The sequence below is a fragment of the Littorina saxatilis genome, linkage group LG11 (assembly GCF_037325665.1).
Source record: "Littorina saxatilis isolate snail1 linkage group LG11, US_GU_Lsax_2.0, whole genome shotgun sequence".
NCBI classification, from domain to species: Eukaryota; Metazoa; Mollusca; class Gastropoda; order Littorinimorpha; family Littorinidae; genus Littorina; species Littorina saxatilis.
Genome location: NC_090255.1, coordinates 42,621,268 through 42,638,881, shown reverse-complemented (window position 1 = coordinate 42,638,881; position 17,614 = coordinate 42,621,268). Strand labels below are relative to the sequence as shown.

The 17,614-nt window shown below is 42.5% G+C and overlaps 2 protein-coding genes across 3 annotated transcripts in view; one reads left to right on the top strand and one right to left on the bottom strand.

Moving 5' to 3' along the window:
* Positions 1 to 17,614, top strand: part of LOC138980528 (uncharacterized) — a 321,773-nt gene that overhangs the window by 180,404 nt on the left and 123,755 nt on the right. The gene's annotated exons all lie outside the window — the stretch shown is intronic.
* LOC138980530 (phosphatidylserine synthase 1-like) overlaps positions 1 to 17,614 on the bottom strand; it is a 52,598-nt gene that overhangs the window by 29,559 nt on the left and 5,425 nt on the right. Inside the window, exon 4 of the mRNA XM_070353422.1 lies at positions 15,254 to 15,372. Within this exon, the coding sequence (XP_070209523.1) occupies positions 15,254 to 15,372 (119 nt within the window). The remainder of the gene's footprint in view (positions 1 to 15,253; positions 15,373 to 17,614) is intronic.

The window sequence follows — 17,614 nt, the reverse complement described above, 5'->3', positions numbered from 1 at the left end:
CCGAGAGTTTCAATATTTTTTGGTCCCTCACAAGATGACGTTTGTGTAATTTGTGTATACAATGATAAATTGATTGTATACAATGATCAATCTCTATACCTTTCTGTCACTGGAAGCAGCAACACTTGAAAGCATAAGTTCCCTTGACAAACGTCATTTATGATTGGCGTCATCTATGAATGACGTCACTGTCTAGACAAGACAAGTGCCGGTATCGGCAAACCTTGTCGCGGCAAAGGGCTATGACCCGTGCCTTGATACCATTGAGATCATAGGAGATGCACAGCAGTGCCGATACCAGGTTTCTTTAGCTTCACTTTAAAATGATATCAGAACGATAGTTATTCACTTGAAAGTGAACACAGGAGAGTTGTATACATGTATCTTCTCTTCGAAAGAGTGATTCGTGTTTAACAAGATGGCAGCAAGAAATTCAAATTCAAGAAAAGGAAGAAATGCGCTGACTTTAGAACAAAGGATAAATGTTGTCAAACAACTGGAAAGTGGGAAATCATGCCGAACGATTGCACAAGAGCTTGGGTGTGGGAGAACGCAGATTTCGAAAATCAGCGTCGATCGGGAAAAAATAATGAAGTTGTGGGAATCGGGAGACGGACGTGCTGACCAGAAATGGGTTTCGAAGAAGACAACCGAATACGAAGAGCTAAATGACGCCGTGTTCGAGTGGTTTTCAACCAAACGTGCGAATCACATTGCCATCAATGGTCCACTCAGACAATGTCGCTGGACAAATTCTTTCAAAAGCTGATGAGTGCAGAATGAAGTGAATGTGAATGTGTTGTATGAATGAGATCCAGTAACTTTTTAACAATTTAAATTTATACAGTTGATATATCGATAAAAAGCATTTAAACTTGTTTTACAACAGTCAATATTAAATGTTTCTCTATTTAATCTAAACAGCTTCTGTTTTTCTTATAAATGTACATGTACATGTGCAGTACTCTCTCTCTCTCTCTCTCAACTTGACTTTGTCGCGTTTACTTGCACCTGTCTAATAAGGACACCTGCAGAATAAGGACACTTTTGTCTGGTCCCAAGGGTGTCCTTATTTGACAGGTTTTTACTGTATATCAAACACACCGGTGCCCTGTACTGTATATCAAACACACCGGTGCCCTGTACTGTATATCAAACACACCGGTGCCCTGTACTGTATATCAAACACACCAGTGCCCATTGTGCTCTGCCCATCCTATGTGTGCTGGGTTTTAATATGTCATTAAAACATCTCAGCTTCCACGCAATTTTAAAATCCACTGTGCATAATACAGAATATGTCAGTAGATGAGATCTTTAAAGTTACAGCCTATCTCAGGCAAAGGGCAACAATCAATAAGAAACAAGAGCACTGAGCACCCTCGCTGGCAGGGAAGACAGAGTGGCTTAATTCCCTTGTCTCTGCCTGGCATGTTTCCCCCTCTTCCACCCCCTTTAATATTGCTGTGACTTTTCCGCCCCATTTTCTCCATTCATTTCTCTTGGGGGCAACATTTTATCACATCAACTTGTTGAGCAACACAGACTGGGTGACATCTACTTGGAAAAGCAAATGCTGCATATAAAAACTAAGACTCCCCAGGGGCGGACGAGGGGGGGGGGGGGGAGTTTCTGGGGTTTCCGGAAACCCCCCACCCCCAGCCAAAAAAAAAAATATTTGTGTGTGTTTTTTTGGGTTGAGTTTCAATTTTTGGGGTATTAAACAGTGACAAAATCTGCTGCCTGAAACTGGTAATGATCATCCTCAGAATGCACCAGATTGCACCATTTTGCATCCTTTTTTTCAACATTTTCCGGCATGCCCCCGGACCCCCCAAGCAAGCTAGGCGCTTCGCGCCGTCGGCTCGGCACCTTCAAACCCATATCTTCACAATATACTTTTGGAAACCCCCCCCCATAAAATGAACTGATCCGCCCCTGCTCCCCTATGTGGTACTAAGAGTAAGACAGTGAAATCCATCTCAACGCCCCCTGCCCCCCCGAAGATGCCATCTGAGATGTGGGTGGGCTTGTAGGAGACCAGTCCCTCCACTTGGACACCCTACCAACAGCCTAGCTGCTTTCTGTGCACGGCCAAAACCTTTCCATGTATAATTACTTCCTTCAAAACACACCTGTAAAAGGACTGTGACTCTCACACTCCCCTGCGTGGTACTATTTAGACTGTTAAATCCCACTGGCTGCAAGTAGTACTGAATCTCTGAATGTGCTCATGCAGACACACACTCTACAATAAACTAGAAAAACCTCTGTTTTCTTCCGCCTATTTTGAATACGACAAACACTGTAAACTCTAACAACAAAAACGCTCTTATGCCGAACGACACAATCTGAACGTCAACCAACTTAGAGCCGCAAGAGAGATTGCTATATCTGGAGGACTCGAGGGAGGATCGAATTATGGAAATTCGTTGGCCCGGAACAGTTGACGCACAAAGAACAAGAGCCACCAGGGGACTGGGAAAGCAGAGATCATCGTGACTTTGCTGGCCAGCTAACTCCATTTTCTGAAAATTATGAACACAGTGATGTTGACATCGCCAGAAAAATCAATAGATATTTACCATTGAGAAGACTGCCACACAATGTGGTCTAGCTACAGGAGTAGTGAATCAGTACATAATCAGAATGCAAAACGCAGGTCAGATTCCTGTACAGTGGAACCCCCTTTTCAGACTTCCCTCATTTTAATACATGAGAATCGCGCTACCCATTTTTTTCTCTCCGGCAAGAGTACATTCATGTTTTCTAAGCCTTGCAACTTTTGATGTGAGCTTGGGATTTTATCGTGAGCATGTGAGCACACGGGGGTGTGCAGACACCTGGATGTGTCTTCGCAAAGTTGACTCTTGGAAATAAATTCCTTGCCGAGAACTGGGTTGAAACCCATGCCAATAGCAGCACGACCAGCACAATAACCATGCACTGAGCTATGTCCCCGCACTTTTTACATTTAGTCAAGTTTTGACTAAAGGTTTTGACATAGAGGGGGAATCGAGACGAGGGTCGTGGTGTATGTGTGTGTGTGTGTCTGTCTGTCTGTGCGTGTGTGTAGAGCGATTCAGGCCAAACTACTGGACCGATCTTTATGAAATTTGACATGAGAGTTCTTGGGAATGATATCCCCGGACATGTTTTTCATTTTTTCGATAAATACTTTTGATGACGTCATATCCGGCTTTTTGTAAAAGTTGAGGCGGCACGGTCACACCCTCATTTTTCAATCAAATTGATTGACATTTTTGTAAAGCAATCTTTGACGAAGGCCGAACTTCGGTATTGCATTTCAGCTTGGTGGCTTAAAAATTAATTAAATGACTTTGGTCATTAAAAATCTGAAAATTGTAATAAAAATTTTTTTATATCCAAATTTACGTTCATCTTATTCTACATCATTTCCTGATTCCAAAAACATATAAATATGTTATATTTGGATTAAAAACAAGCTCTGAAAATTAAAAATATAAAAATTATGATCAAAATTAAATTTCCTAAATCAATTTAAAAACAATTTCATCCTATTCCTTGTCGGCTCTTGATTCCAAAAACATATAGATATGATATGTTTGGATTAAAAACCCGCTCAGAAAGTTAAAACGAAGAGAGGTACAGAAAAGCGTGCTATGCAGCACAGGGAAACCACTACCGCGCTGAACAGGCTCGTCAGTTTCACTCCGTTTTGCACAAGCGGCGGACTACGGTCATTGTGAAAAAATGCAGTGCGTTCAGTTTCATTCTGTGAGTTCCACAGCTTGACTAAATGTAGTAATTTCGCCTTACGCGACAAGTTCTTTTTCTCATGTTTATGGTTTGAAGAAGGAATAGCATTACAACACAGTGAGTTTCAAAACCACATGTACTAAATGGGAAGTGTTTCTCAAACAAACCCATGCCATCCCTTGACAGTTTATTACACATGACTTCTTTCAAATGTTACAAGCAAAAATGAGCGACCCCCCCCCACTTTCCAATCTCAGCAACATACACCCACACATCCCCAGCAAAGCAACACATCCTCCCCCCCTGCCCCCTTCTCAAGACAAAAGTGCCATAAACCTTCTGTCCCTCCCAAGTTGTGTGAGTTGATCCCCATCATTGTGTGAGTTGATCCCCATCATGATATCACAACAGATCAAGCACAAGAGGATGGACAACTTTCCTCCTTTGTGGAACTTTGGTGCATCATCACACACACACACACACACATACACACACACCAATCCACCACGCCCACCCATACTCCCACTCACACCCACTCACTCAAAACCATACTCACACACCAAGGACGACCCCCCCCCCCCCCCCAGCAAAGCAACTTACCCTTCCCACCCACCCCCTCCCAATCCCCCATCTCCAAGACAAAGGTGCCATAATACTTTGCTTTGATCCCCCCCCCCCCCCCCCAATCCTTCCCTAGTTACAGAGTCAATGCCTATCCAGAGATCAGAAGAGATGAAGCGCCCCCTGAGTGGCTGGGGGGAGCTCGGTGACCAGCAGACCTGGCTGTGAATTATTGAACAATAACAGCAGGGCATCAAACTGTGGCATGACTAACTCATGAGGAACACTCAATCTGCAGTGGCGCTCACACTTGTACCTTGATGTGACAAATTGATCCACAGAAAGAGTGAGAGAGAGGGGGGGGGGGGGGGGGGGGGGGGGGGGGGAGAGAGACTCAGAGAGAGAGAGAGAGAGAGAGAGAGAGAGAGAGAGTGTTTATGTGTGTGTTTGTGTGTGTGAGAGAAAGAGAGAATTCTTTGAGATAGAGAGAGAGAGAGAGAGAGAGAGAGAGAGAGAGAGAGAGAGAGAGAGAGAGAGAGAGAGAGAGAGAGAGACTGAGAGAGAGCCAGGGGTGATAGTACATCTACTATATAATACTGGTAGGATTTTCGGTGGTTTTTCGATTCCTGTCACCAAACCGCGCGGATTTGTGCCTTCTCCTTCGGTTGCTATGCCAACGTGACCCAGGAAATCGATTCCGCTAGGTCCCGACTTCCAATTTTGTCCACGAACAAAGTTTGAAGAGGTTTGTCTCGCAAATTTGAGCAGACACAGTGAACTTTGACCTGAACTTTGACATCGCGGCGAAAGAGATCTGTGATTGGTTCTTCTTCAACTTTCGGTTCGACTAAACACGCGACCGCACCTCAGACGAACCTAGCTGTGTGTTTTATTTCTCTACCCCAGACGAACCTAAAATAATAAGAAGATAGATAGATCTGTTTATCTGTTAATGGAACTCCAAAATATTCCATAGATTTGTTTACTAAACAGTTCGAAACATTATCACCTGATAAGTCGCCGTATAACCTTATAGGTTCCAGCGACTAAATATTTTCCCCCGGTTCAACCATAGACATGTACGTCATCATGATCTCCCCTTAATTTGACCGTTATTTTGGCTGTCTTAGTGAAATGGTAAGATATATCTCTATGTTTTTTACATGTAAGTGTTCGGAAAAAATACAGTTATAGCAGCTATGTACAAAAATAAGCAGCATATGCTCTTTTCGCCAAAGTAAAGTCCTTTTTTTCTTCTGGTTTCTTATATGTGTCACAGCACACCGCAAGCTTTTAGGCGAATAGCAAGTGAGTGGTATATATATATCATCAATTTTATAGTAGATAACGGTGTAAAATACTTACCATGTTCATGTCCGTTATACGTTTTCAATATTCCATATGTGTCATTTAATTGTGTGTTGCTTGATGCCATGTATGTATGTGTATGTGTGTGTGTGTGTGTGTGTACATGACTTTAAATAAGCATGGATGGATGTGTGCACTCGATTGTGTGTGTGAACCATGTATATATTTTCTGTTGTCAATGTTGTCAATTAGATATGTTATACTATGCGTTTGAATCATTAAGTATTTTAGACGTCATACTTTTTTTCGTATCTTCACGATGGCTTTTTACCCGTTTAAATTTTAATGCTTCCAACTTTCAAAGCGCTGCACGGCTGGGAAGAGATGCGCACTTTTATCACTGTTGTTCATGTAGACGTAATCATGGATTCATGCAAACGTCATACCTGCTGTATTTTATTTTGTTTGTTTGTATAGTCGCGTGCGGTCGCGCAGTCTTTTTGGTCAGTTCCGATTACCTCCCATTGATGCGAAAACCTATATGACTGTTTTTTGTTATTTTTCTCTCTGTTAATTCACCAGTGGCTATGTAACATGTGTTATACCTTATAGGTTCCAGCGACTAAATATTTTTCCCCGGTGCAACCATAGACATGTACGTCATCATGATCTCCCCTTAATTTGACCGTTATTTTGGCTGTCTTAGTGAAATGGTAAGATATATCTCTATGTTTTTTACATGTAAGTGTTCGGAAAAAATACAGTTATAGCAGTTATGTACAAAAATAAGCAGCATATGCTCTTTTCGCCAAAGTAAAGTCCTTTTTTCTTCTGGTTTCTTATATGTGTCACAGCACACCGCAAGCTTTTAGGCGAATAGCAAGTGAGTGGTATATATATATCATCAATTTTATAGTAGGTAACGGTGTAAATTACTTGCCATGTTCATGTCCATTATACGTTTTCCATATTCCATATGTGTCATTTAATTGTGTGTTGCTTGATGCCATGTATGTATGTATGTGTGTGTGTGTGTACATGACTTTAAATAAGCATGGATGGATGTGTGCACTCGATTGTGTGTGTGAACCATGTATATATTTTCTGTTGTCAATGTTGTCAATTAGATATGTTATACTATGCGTTTGAATCATTAAGTATTTTAGACGTCATACTTTTTTTCGTATCTTCACGATGGCTTTTTACCCGTTTAAATTTTAATGCTTCCAACTTTCAAAGCGCTGCACGGCTGGGAAGAGATGCGCACTTTTATCACTGTTGTTCATGTAGACGTAATCATGGATTCATGCAAACGTCATACCTGCTGTATTTTATTTTGTTTGTTTGTATAGTCGCGTGCGGTCGCGCAGTCTTTTTGGTCAGTTCCGATTACCTCCCATTGATGCGAAAACCTATATAAGAAGATAGATAGATCTGTTTATCTGTTAATGGAACTCCAAAATATTCCATAGATTTGTTTACTTAATTTTTAAAAGATAAGTTCGAAACATTATCACCTGATAAGTCGCCGTATAACCTTATAGGTTCCAGCGACTAAATATTTTCCCCCGGTGCAACCATAGACATGTACGTCATCATGATCTCCCCTTAATTTGACCGTTATTTTGGCTGTCTTAGTGAAATGGTAAGATATATCTCTATGTTTTTTACATGTAAGTGTTCGGAAAAAATACAGTTATAGCAGTTATGTACAAAAATAAGCAGCATATGCTCTTTTCGCCAAAGTAAAGTCCTTTTTTCTTCTGGTTTCTTATATGTGTCACAGCACACTGCAAGCTTTTAGGCGAATAGCAAGTGAGTGGTATATATATATCATCAATTTTATAGTAGGTAACGGTGTAAATTACTTGCCATGTTCATGTCCATTATACGTTTTCCATATTCCATATGTGTCATTTAATTGTGTGTTGCTTGATGCCATGTATGTATGTGTGTGTGTGTGTGTACATGACTTTAAATAAGCATGGATGTGTGCACTCGATTGTGTGTGTGAACCATGTATATATTTTCTGTTGTCAGTTACATATGTTATACTATGCGTTTGAATCATTAAGTATTTTACACGTCATACTTTTTTTCGTATCTTCACGATGGCTTTTTACCCGTTTAAATTTTAATGCTTCCAACTTTCAAAGCGCTGCACGGCTGGGAAGAGATGCGCACTTTTATCACTGTTGTTCATGTAGACGTAATCATGGATTCATGCAAACGCCATACCTGCTGTATTTTATTTTGTTTGTTTGTATAGTCGCGTGCGGTCGCGCAGTCTTTTTGGTCAGTTCCGATTACCTCCCATTGATGCGAAAACCTATATGACTGTTTTTTGTTATTTTTCTCTCTGTTAATTCACCAGTGGCTATGTAACATGTGTTACAGAATTGCACCGGTGTAAGGGTTAACATTTTATTTTTCACCAAGAGAATATAATTCATTATATGCGGGATAATGTGCGGGGGGGGGGGGGGGGGAGGGGTGCAAACAACATTTTCACAAGCACATAACCAACAAAATGACATCGCATGCGCAGCACACAAAGTGCGTAGCACGGGTACCACTAGTGTAATATTAATGCACTTGGCAGCTCACTGGCCCTTGCTGGACAGGCCTCAGACCCTTGACCATAAATAATCTCCGCCCGACATACATGGTGTGGTCAGTCATGCACATTACACCATCCAAGTAGCAGTGACCCGAATTGATTCACTTGCGGCAGAGACACAGACCTGTTTACCCCCAAAACTTGACAAGAGGAATGGTCAAGTCAAAAAATAGTAATCTGATGACCAAAATAGTAACCCAGTGGTTACAAACAACAACATTAGTAACATTGAAGCACATTTGAAAATCGTAGTCTGAACTCAAATGGAGTATTTTCCCCCCAAAATCCTAAAAATAGTAATAAATGACTCCAAAATAGTAAGGGTAAACAGGTCTTGAGACAGAAAGAGAGGAAGAGACAAGTGAGAAGTGTCCTTCCTTGCTCACAGCAAAGAGCACCACAGTGGTACCTGTGATGAAAGGACACCCTTGGGACCAGCCAAGTGTCCCTACATTGCAGGTGGCCTGTCATGACAGGTATACTTTGGCAGAGATAATATAAAAAGGGACAAGAGAAGGTGTGGCGGTGTCCTCTCATGGGAGGGTCCACACACCGCAGGTACTGCTGTACAAGATCTTTGCGCACAGTAGGATCTACAGAGGGGGGGGGGGGGGGGTGGGGAGAAGGAGAGAGAGAGAATGGAGAGGAGAGGGAAAGAAAGGAGAGGGAAAGAGAGAGGGAAAGAGAGGAGAGGGAAAGAGAGGAGAGGGAAAGAGAGGAGAGGGAAAGAGAGAGGGAAAGAGAGGAGAGGGAAAGAGATAGAGGGAAAGAGAGAGAGGGGAAATGGAAAGAGAGAGGGAAAGAGAGAGAGAGGGGAGAGGGAAAGAGAGAGAGGGGAGAGGGAAAGAGAGAGAGGGGAGAGAGAGAGAGAGGAGATAAAGTGAGAGGGAAACAGAGAGCGAGAAAGAGAGGAGAGGGAAACAGAGAGCGAGAAAGAGAGGAGAGGGGAAAGGGAAAGAGAGAGGGAAAGAGAGAGAGGGGAGAGGGAAAGAGAGAGAGGGGAGAGGGAAAGAGAGAGAGGGGAAAGAGAGAGAGGGGAGAGGGAAAGAGAGAGAGGGGAGAGGGAAAGAGAGAGAGGGGAAAGAGAGAGAGGGGAAAGAGAGAGGGGAGAGAGAGAGGGGAGAGGGAAAGAGAGAGAGGAGAAAGAGAGAGAGGGAAAGAGAGAGAGGGAAAGAGAGAGAGGGGAGAGGGAAAGAGAGAGAGGGGAGAGGGAAAGAGAGAGAGGGGAAAGAGAGAGAGGGGAGAGGGAAAGAGAGAGGGAAAGAGAGAGAGAAAGAGATAGAGGGAAAGAGAGAGAGGGGAAAGAGAGAGAGGGAAAGAGAGAGAGAGGGGAGAGGGGAGAGGGAAAGAGAGAGAGGGGAAAGAGAGAGAGGAGAAAGAGAGAGAGGGGAGAGGGAAAGAGAGAGAGAGGGGAAAGAGACAGAGAGGGGAAAGAGAGAGAGGGAAAGAGAGAGAGGGGAGAGGGAAAGAGAGAGAGGTGAGAGGGAAAGAGAGAGAAGGAAAGAGAGAGAGGGGAAAGAGAGAGAGGGGAAAGAGAGAGGGGGGAAAGAGAGAGAAGGGGGAGGGAAAGAGAGAGAGGGGAAAGAGAGAGAGGGGAGAGGGAAAGAGAGAGAGGGAAAGAGAGAGAGGTGAGAGGGAAAAAGAGAGAGAGGGAAAGAGAGAGAGGGGAGAGGGAAAGAGAGAGAGGGAAAGAGAGAGAGGGGAGAGGGGAAAGAGAGAGAGGGAAAGAGAGAGGGAAAGAGAGAGAGGGGAAAGAGAGAGAGGGGAGAGGGAAAGAGAGAGAGGGAAAGAGAGAGAGGGGAGAGGGAAAGAGAGAGAGGGAAAAGAGAGGGGAGAGGGAAAGAGAGAGAGGGAAAAGAGAGAGAGGGGAGATCTAGAGGGAAAGAGAGAGAGGGAAAGAGAGAGAGGGGAAAGAGAGAGGGGAAAGAGAGAGAGGGGAGAGGGAAAGAGAAAGAGGGAAAGAGAGAGGGGAGAGGGAAAAAGAGAGAGAGGGAAAGAGAGGGGAGAGGGAAAGAGAGAGAGGGAAAGAGAGAGAGGGGAGAGGGAAAGAGAAAGAGGGAAAGAGAGAGAGGGGAGAGGGAAAGAGAGAGAGGGGAGAGGGAAAGAGAGAGAGGGGAGAGGGAAAGAGAGAGAGGGGAGAGGGAAAGAGAAAGAGGGAAAGAGAGAGAGGGGAGAGGGAAAGAGAGAGAGGGGAGAGGGAAAGAGAGAGAGGGAAAGAGAGAGAGGGGAGAGGGAAAGAGAAAGAGGGAAAGAGAGAGAGGGAAAGAAAGAGAGAGAGGGAAAGAGAGAGAGAGGGGAAAGAGAGAGAGGGAAAGAGAGAGAGAGGGGAGAGGGGAGAGGGAAAGAGAGAGAGGGGAGAGGGAAAGAGAGAGAGGGGAGAGGGAAAGAGAGAGAGGGGAGAGGGAAAGAGAGAGAGGGAAAGAGATAGAGGGGAAAGGGAAAGAGAGAGAGAGGGGAGAGGGAAAGAGAGAGGGGGAAAGAGAGAGAGGGGAGAGGGAAAGAGAAAGAGGGAAAGAGAGAGAGGGGAGAGGGAAAGAGAGAGAGGGAAAGAGAGAGAGGGGAGAGGGAAAGAGAGAGAGGGAAAAGAGAGGAGAAAGAGAGGGAAAGAGAGAGAGGGGAGAGGGAAAGAGAGAGAGAGGGGAAAGAGAGAGAGGGGGGAGAGAGAGAGAGAAAGAGAGAGAGAAGGGAGAGAGAGAAGGGAGAGAGAGAAGGGAGAGAGAGAAGGGAGAAAGAGAGAGAGAGAGAGAGAGAGAGAGAGAGAGAGAGAGAGAGAGAGAGAGAGAGAGAGAGTTAATTAATTTGTAGATGCGTGTACATGTACTTACAATCTGTGTGCACATAAACACTGCACAATCTACAGGGATTATTCTAATGGGATTATTTTTTATAATCCCTAGTAATCATGCAGAGATTGGGGTTCATGATAACATCAGTGACAAACAACATAATCAGAATCCGTGGCAATCAGGCTTAATTTTCTCATCATATTCTCGCCTCTAACTCATCCTACTCTGACTTTTCCGACATGAACGAAACTCTAGCTTCTTCAAACATCACGCTAAGCTGACACTCAAAACGTTTTACTGTAGACAGCAAGATAGCAGTGATTTATTAACCAGAAGCAACAACGTTCTTGTGCCAAGGTACCTTGTTCAGAGAGAGGAGGAATTAGGTTATCTCTTATGATTTCTTCAGAAAGCACACCATATGACAGCTTATAGTGTGGTAGAAAATAAATCCTGACTGGTGTACCAACTACCATTCAAATTATATGACTTTTTTTTTTTATCTGTCACTCAATGTATCTGATTTCTTCATCAAAACAATCTTGAAATGCTTCAAGAAATCAAAAAAGAATATCATCTTACTGGGTTACATGTGCAGCTGTCATCTTAAATCTCTGGGTATCACGTGCTATTCTGTGTAGAATCAAACAGTGCAAGGTATCAGTGCATTATGATCATTGTAGTTGTTTTCTTTAATGTAAATAACTATTTGACTTGGCATCATGTGTTGTAAAACTGTGTAAGTTGTGTCAGTATAGTGTATGATTTATGAAACCACCAATAGTCACTTTTAAGAACTCCCTTTTATTTTATTTTTTTACATTGTATGATGTGTGTCTCACCACAAGTGATTTTGTTTCATGAAACAATAAGATATTGATGAATTCAATATTTCATTAAATAATGGGTTAGGAAAATTGCTCTGCTGTATGCAAATATATGCACATTCTATTGTATGTACCCAGTTTCTCCACAAAAGGCAGACACAGGATTTGGTGAAATAATCAGCACAGAGCGACATTTCCAATGAATGACACACAGTTTGTTTGTCTTTCCAACGGTGTGTATATAAGCCATAAGCCATAAGCCATAAGCCATCTCTCACTCCAAGACTGCACTTATACAGTGGTACCTGCCATGTGAGGCCCCTCTGATGAAAGTACACCTCCAAATCAAGAACACCTCCAAATCAAGAACACCTCCAAATCAAGAACACCTCCAAATCAAGAACACCTCCAAATCAAGAACACCTTCTCTTATCCCTAGTTGTATACAGTGGAACCCCCATTTAAGACCCCCCCCCCCCCCCCCCCACCTTCGAGACCTTGCTTGTTCAGATTGACTATTTATCGTGTAAATTGACCTCTGTTTTACACTTCCCCCCTTTTATAAGACCCGACTTTTCACATTTGTGGAGGTCTTAAAAGGGGAATTCTGGCTGATCCCCAGGGTGTCCTTTCATTACAGGTACAGTGGAACCCCCTTTTAAGACCTCCAAAACTCAGAGAAAATCAGGCCTTAAAAAGGAGGGAGCCTTAAAATGGAGGGAGTCTTAAAATGGAGGGAGTCTTAAAATGGAGGGAGCCTTAAAATGGAGGGAGCCTTAAAATGGAAATGGAGGGAGTCTTAAAATGGAGGGAGCCTTAAAATGGAGGGAGCCTTAAAATGGAGGGAGTCTTAAAATAGAGGGAGTCTTACAATGGAGGGAGTCTTAAAATGGTGGGAGTCTTAAAATGGAGGGAGTCTTACAATGGAAGGAGTCTTAAAATAGAGGGAGTCTTAAAATGGAGGGAGTCTTAAAATGCGGGTAAATTTACAGAGGTCATGAACAGAACAAATAAAAAATCAGGTCTTCTTCTTCTGCGTTCGTGGGCTGAAACTCCCACGTACACTCGTGGTTTTTTTTGCACGAGTGGGATTTTACGTGTATGACCGGTTTTTACCCCAATCAAGGTCTTAAAAGGGGGGTTCCACTGTACAACCTTACCCATCTGAATCAGAGCAAACTCTTGTCCTCTACCACACAATACTTGTCACATTAGATGGATCAAGGTGGCTAACTTTGACTGCCACTTTGTTCTTTTCTCACGCAAATGGTAGCCTAGAAAATGTAATATATGCATGAACATAGCATGAGAGTAATTCAACCAGGGTCATGTGACCTTCTTCTTATGCTAATTGTGACATAACACTTAACACCAGTGAAGAGGTTGACTTTGGCCCACAGCCAATGTTGAACTTAGCTTTTCTTCAACACGTACACAGTCCTTCTATAAACTGTTCTAATCATATCAGATCTTGTCAGACTTGTACATGGGGTAAGACCATCCCTCCTCTTGGGCACATACCAACATATCAACATGGGGTAAGACCATCCCTCCTCTTGGGCACATACCAACATATCAACATGGGGTAAGACCATCCCTCCTCTTGGGCACATACCAACATATCAACATGGGGTAAGACCATCCCTCCTCTTGGAAACATACCAACATATCAACATGGGGTAAGACCATCCCTCCTCTTGGACACATACCACAAATCAACATGGGGTAAGACCATCCCTCCTCTGGGTTACATACCAACATATCAACATGGGGTAAGACCATCCCTCCTCTTGGAAACATACCAACATATCAACATGGGGTAAGACCATCCCTCCTCTTGGAAACATACCAACATATCAACATGGGGTAAGACCATCCCTCCTCTTGGACACATACCACAAATCAACATGGGGTAAGACCATCCCTCCTCTTGGACACATACCACAAATCAACATGGGGTAAGACCATCCCTCCTCTTGGACACATACCACAAATCAACATGGGGTAAGACCATCCCTCCTCTTGGACACATACCACAAATCAACATGGGGTAAGACCATCCCTCCTCTTGGACACATACCACAAATCAACATGGGGTAAGACCATCCCTCCACTGGGTTACATACCAACATATCAACATGGGGTAAGACCATCCCTCCTCTTGGGCACATACCACAAATCAACATGGGGTAAGACCACCCCTCCTCTTGGACACATACCACACAATCAACATGGGGTAAGACCATCCCTCCTCTTGGGCACATACCACAAATCAACATGGGGTAAGACCATCCCTCCTCTTGGACACATACCACAAATCAACATGGGGTAAGACCATCCCTCCTCTTGGACACATACCACAAATCAACATGGGGTAAGACCATCCCTCCTCTTGGACACATACCACAAATCAACATGGGGTAAGACCATCCCTCCTCTTGGACACATACCAACATATCAACATGGGGTAAGACCATCCCTCCACTTGGACACATACCACAAATCAACACCTCGCTGCTTCCTGTGCATGGTAGGAAATTGTTGATGATTGATTTGGCAGATTTACACTAGTGGCTTTTCAGAAATTAATTCATTAAAACAATTCCCACTCAGCACAGAAACCATCCAGCCTGTTGAGTCTTGGTATGTGTCCAAGAGGAAGGATGGTAAAATAGTGGAACCCCCCCCCCCCCCCCCTCCCCCCCCCCCTTATCTGAGGGAATCAGAAGTTGAACGCAGGGAGTCTTAAAACAGGAGTAAATTGACAGAGGTTATGAAAATCTGAGAAAACATGGTCTTAAAAAGGAGGGAGACTTAAAGGCGAGGTTCCATTGTATTCCATAACATTGCCAGGCCAGATCTGAGATGGTGAGTGGAATCCTTGACACAGGAAGGAATGCGCTTTTAACACTCAGTACCTGGGAAGGTTTTAGTTTGACTTTGAAGCCCACTCAATGTTGAAGTACTCGCTTCTTAACTGCTCTGCCATTACTGTAATTCAATAGAAAGCTTTCACAGAGCAACAAAATGTTTCTTTGTTCTGTAACGAATCACTGAGTTGACTTCCTACTTGGTGACACTGCGTCCTGCACCTCTCATTCCCCACAAAACCGGTCACAGTAAACAACTTATTTGGTATTTTCAATTCTTTATCCCTAAAAACTAAAATACTGTCACATCCCTCTCTCAAGACCCCCCCCCCCCCCCACTAAAACCTCCCATGTTTTAAGGTCTTGCTTCAAGCTCTACACATTTTTTGTTCACAAAAGTCTATAACTTGAACGCCATTTTATGACTCCCACCTTTCTTCAGACCTGATTTTTCAAAATGTTGGAGGAAGGACATAAAGGGGGTGTACAGTGTACCGGACATTTCCAGTCAATGTGAATACTGATATATGCTAAGCTTACCGTGGTGTCAGGCCCGGAGTCTCTGAGGTCTGGGTAGAGCCACACGGTGAGTCGACGTACATCCGCGTGGGTTTGGAACAACACAAACACCAGCAGTAGGAAATACAGCACACTGGCGCCTGGTCAAATCACAAGACAGAAATAACTCACTTATATATCATCTGAATTTCATATATATAATAATGATGATAATGACAGCTTATATTGCGTGAACCACAGTAATCTATGCTCTCCGGGCTCTACATAATTATTAAAACTATGAATAAAATATGCCTACAATAGATCTTTCATTGGTATGTCTTATTATTTACCATCCCAACATCATTCTCTTACGTTGGTACGTGAAATTACGTATGCACCAGCTCTTTGGTTGAAACGCCAAATGATTTACGATTCATGTACCGATACATCCGTTATCCAATCAAGTGTGAGACAGACAAAATGGCAGTGAAAACAACCCAAAAATTATAATTATAAAATTATATGCTTTAAAAAACAAACAAGTCGCGTAAGGCGAAAATACAATATTTAGTCAAGTAGCTGTCGAACTCACAGAATGAAACTGAACGCAATGCCATTTTTCAGCAAGACCGTATACTCGTAGCATCGTCAGTCCACCGCTCATGGCAAAGGCAGTGAAATTGACAAGAAGAGCGGGGTAGTAGTTGCGCTAAGAAGGATAGCACGCTTTTCTGTACCTCTCTTTGTTTTAACTTTCTGAGCGTGTTTTTAATCCAAACATATCATATCTATATGTTTTTGGAATCAGGAACCGACAAGGAATAAGATGAAAGTGTTTTTTAATTGATTTGGACAATTTAATTTTGATAATAATTTTTATATATTTAATTTTCAGAGCTTGTTTTTAATCCGAATATAACATATTTATATGTTTTTGGAATCAGCAAATGATGGAGAATAAGATAAACGTAACTTTGGATCGTTTTATAAATTTTTATTTTTTTTTACAATTTTCAGATTTTTAATGACCAAAGTCATTAATTAATTTTTAAGCCACCAAGCTGAAATGCAATACCGAAGTCCGGGCTTCGTCGAAGATTACTTGACCAAAATTTCAACCAATTTGGTTGAAAAATGAGGGCGTGACAGTGCCGCCTCAACTTTCACGAAAAGCCGGATATGACGTCATCTAAGACATTTATCAAAAAAATGAAAAAAACGTTCGGGGATTTCATACCCAGGAACTCTCATGTCAAATTTCATAAAGATCGGTCCAGTAGTTTAGTCTGAATCGCTCTACACACACACACACAGACACACGCACATACACCACGACCCTCGTTTCGATTCCCCCTCGATGTTAAAATATTTAGTCAAAACTTGACTAAATATAAAAAACAAAAAACAACAAAGAAAAACCAAGTATTCATGATTGTTCAAATGAAAAGTCCAACAATGTATTGTATACCTCAATCTACTCAACAGTGTTACACCATATCATCTAAGACTCTCAGCCTTATAAGGTTATTATGTACCGGGTGCTAGACTAGGGATGAATAATTAACCATACGTACTTGATATTAGCATTACCACATACTGACATAGACTATTATTACCAATTCAGTGCCCCATATGGCTTTTTGACCAATCAGGACGGATTCTAGGTGACCCTCTAAATGTTATAACATTCAGACAGGGACCCTTTTTGTTTATCACGCTAAAAATTAACAAGACAAAGTAATAATGTAATTCAACAATATCAGCGTGATTTATTCTGAAGAATGACACTTCAAATGCTGTCAGATAATACTCTCTTTATCTAAACAAGAAGAGCAAACGCTCGATCGAGTCACTTTCGCAGTTCTGAATATTATATGAGGCATCAGATGGACAGGAAGAAATTGCTATTCACAACACAATGAGTCACGTTCACATAAAATTTGAGCCCGGTCACTTTTATAGTTTCCGAGAAAAGCCCAACGTTAAGTTGTGTGTTGCCGAACAGAAAAGGCTAGTTATCTCCCTTGTTTTTCTGATAACGTTCGTAAAAGGCTACAGATGTAAATACTTTGATGTAAAGAATAATCCTACAAAGTTTCAATCACATCCGATGAACTTTGTCAAAGATATAAAATGTCTAATTTTTCCTTTGACGCTGACCTGTGACCTTGAAAAAGGTCAAAGGTCAACGAAACCATCGTTAAAGTGTAGAGGTCATTGGAGGTCACGACTAAACAAAATATGAGCCCGATCGCTTTGATAGTTTCCGAGAAAAGTCCAACGTTAAGGTGGTGTCTACGGACGGCCGGCCGGACGGCCGGCCGGACAGACTAACACTGACCGATTACATAGAGTCACTTTTTCTCAAGTGACTCAAAAATACAGAAAAGCGAGTTTTGT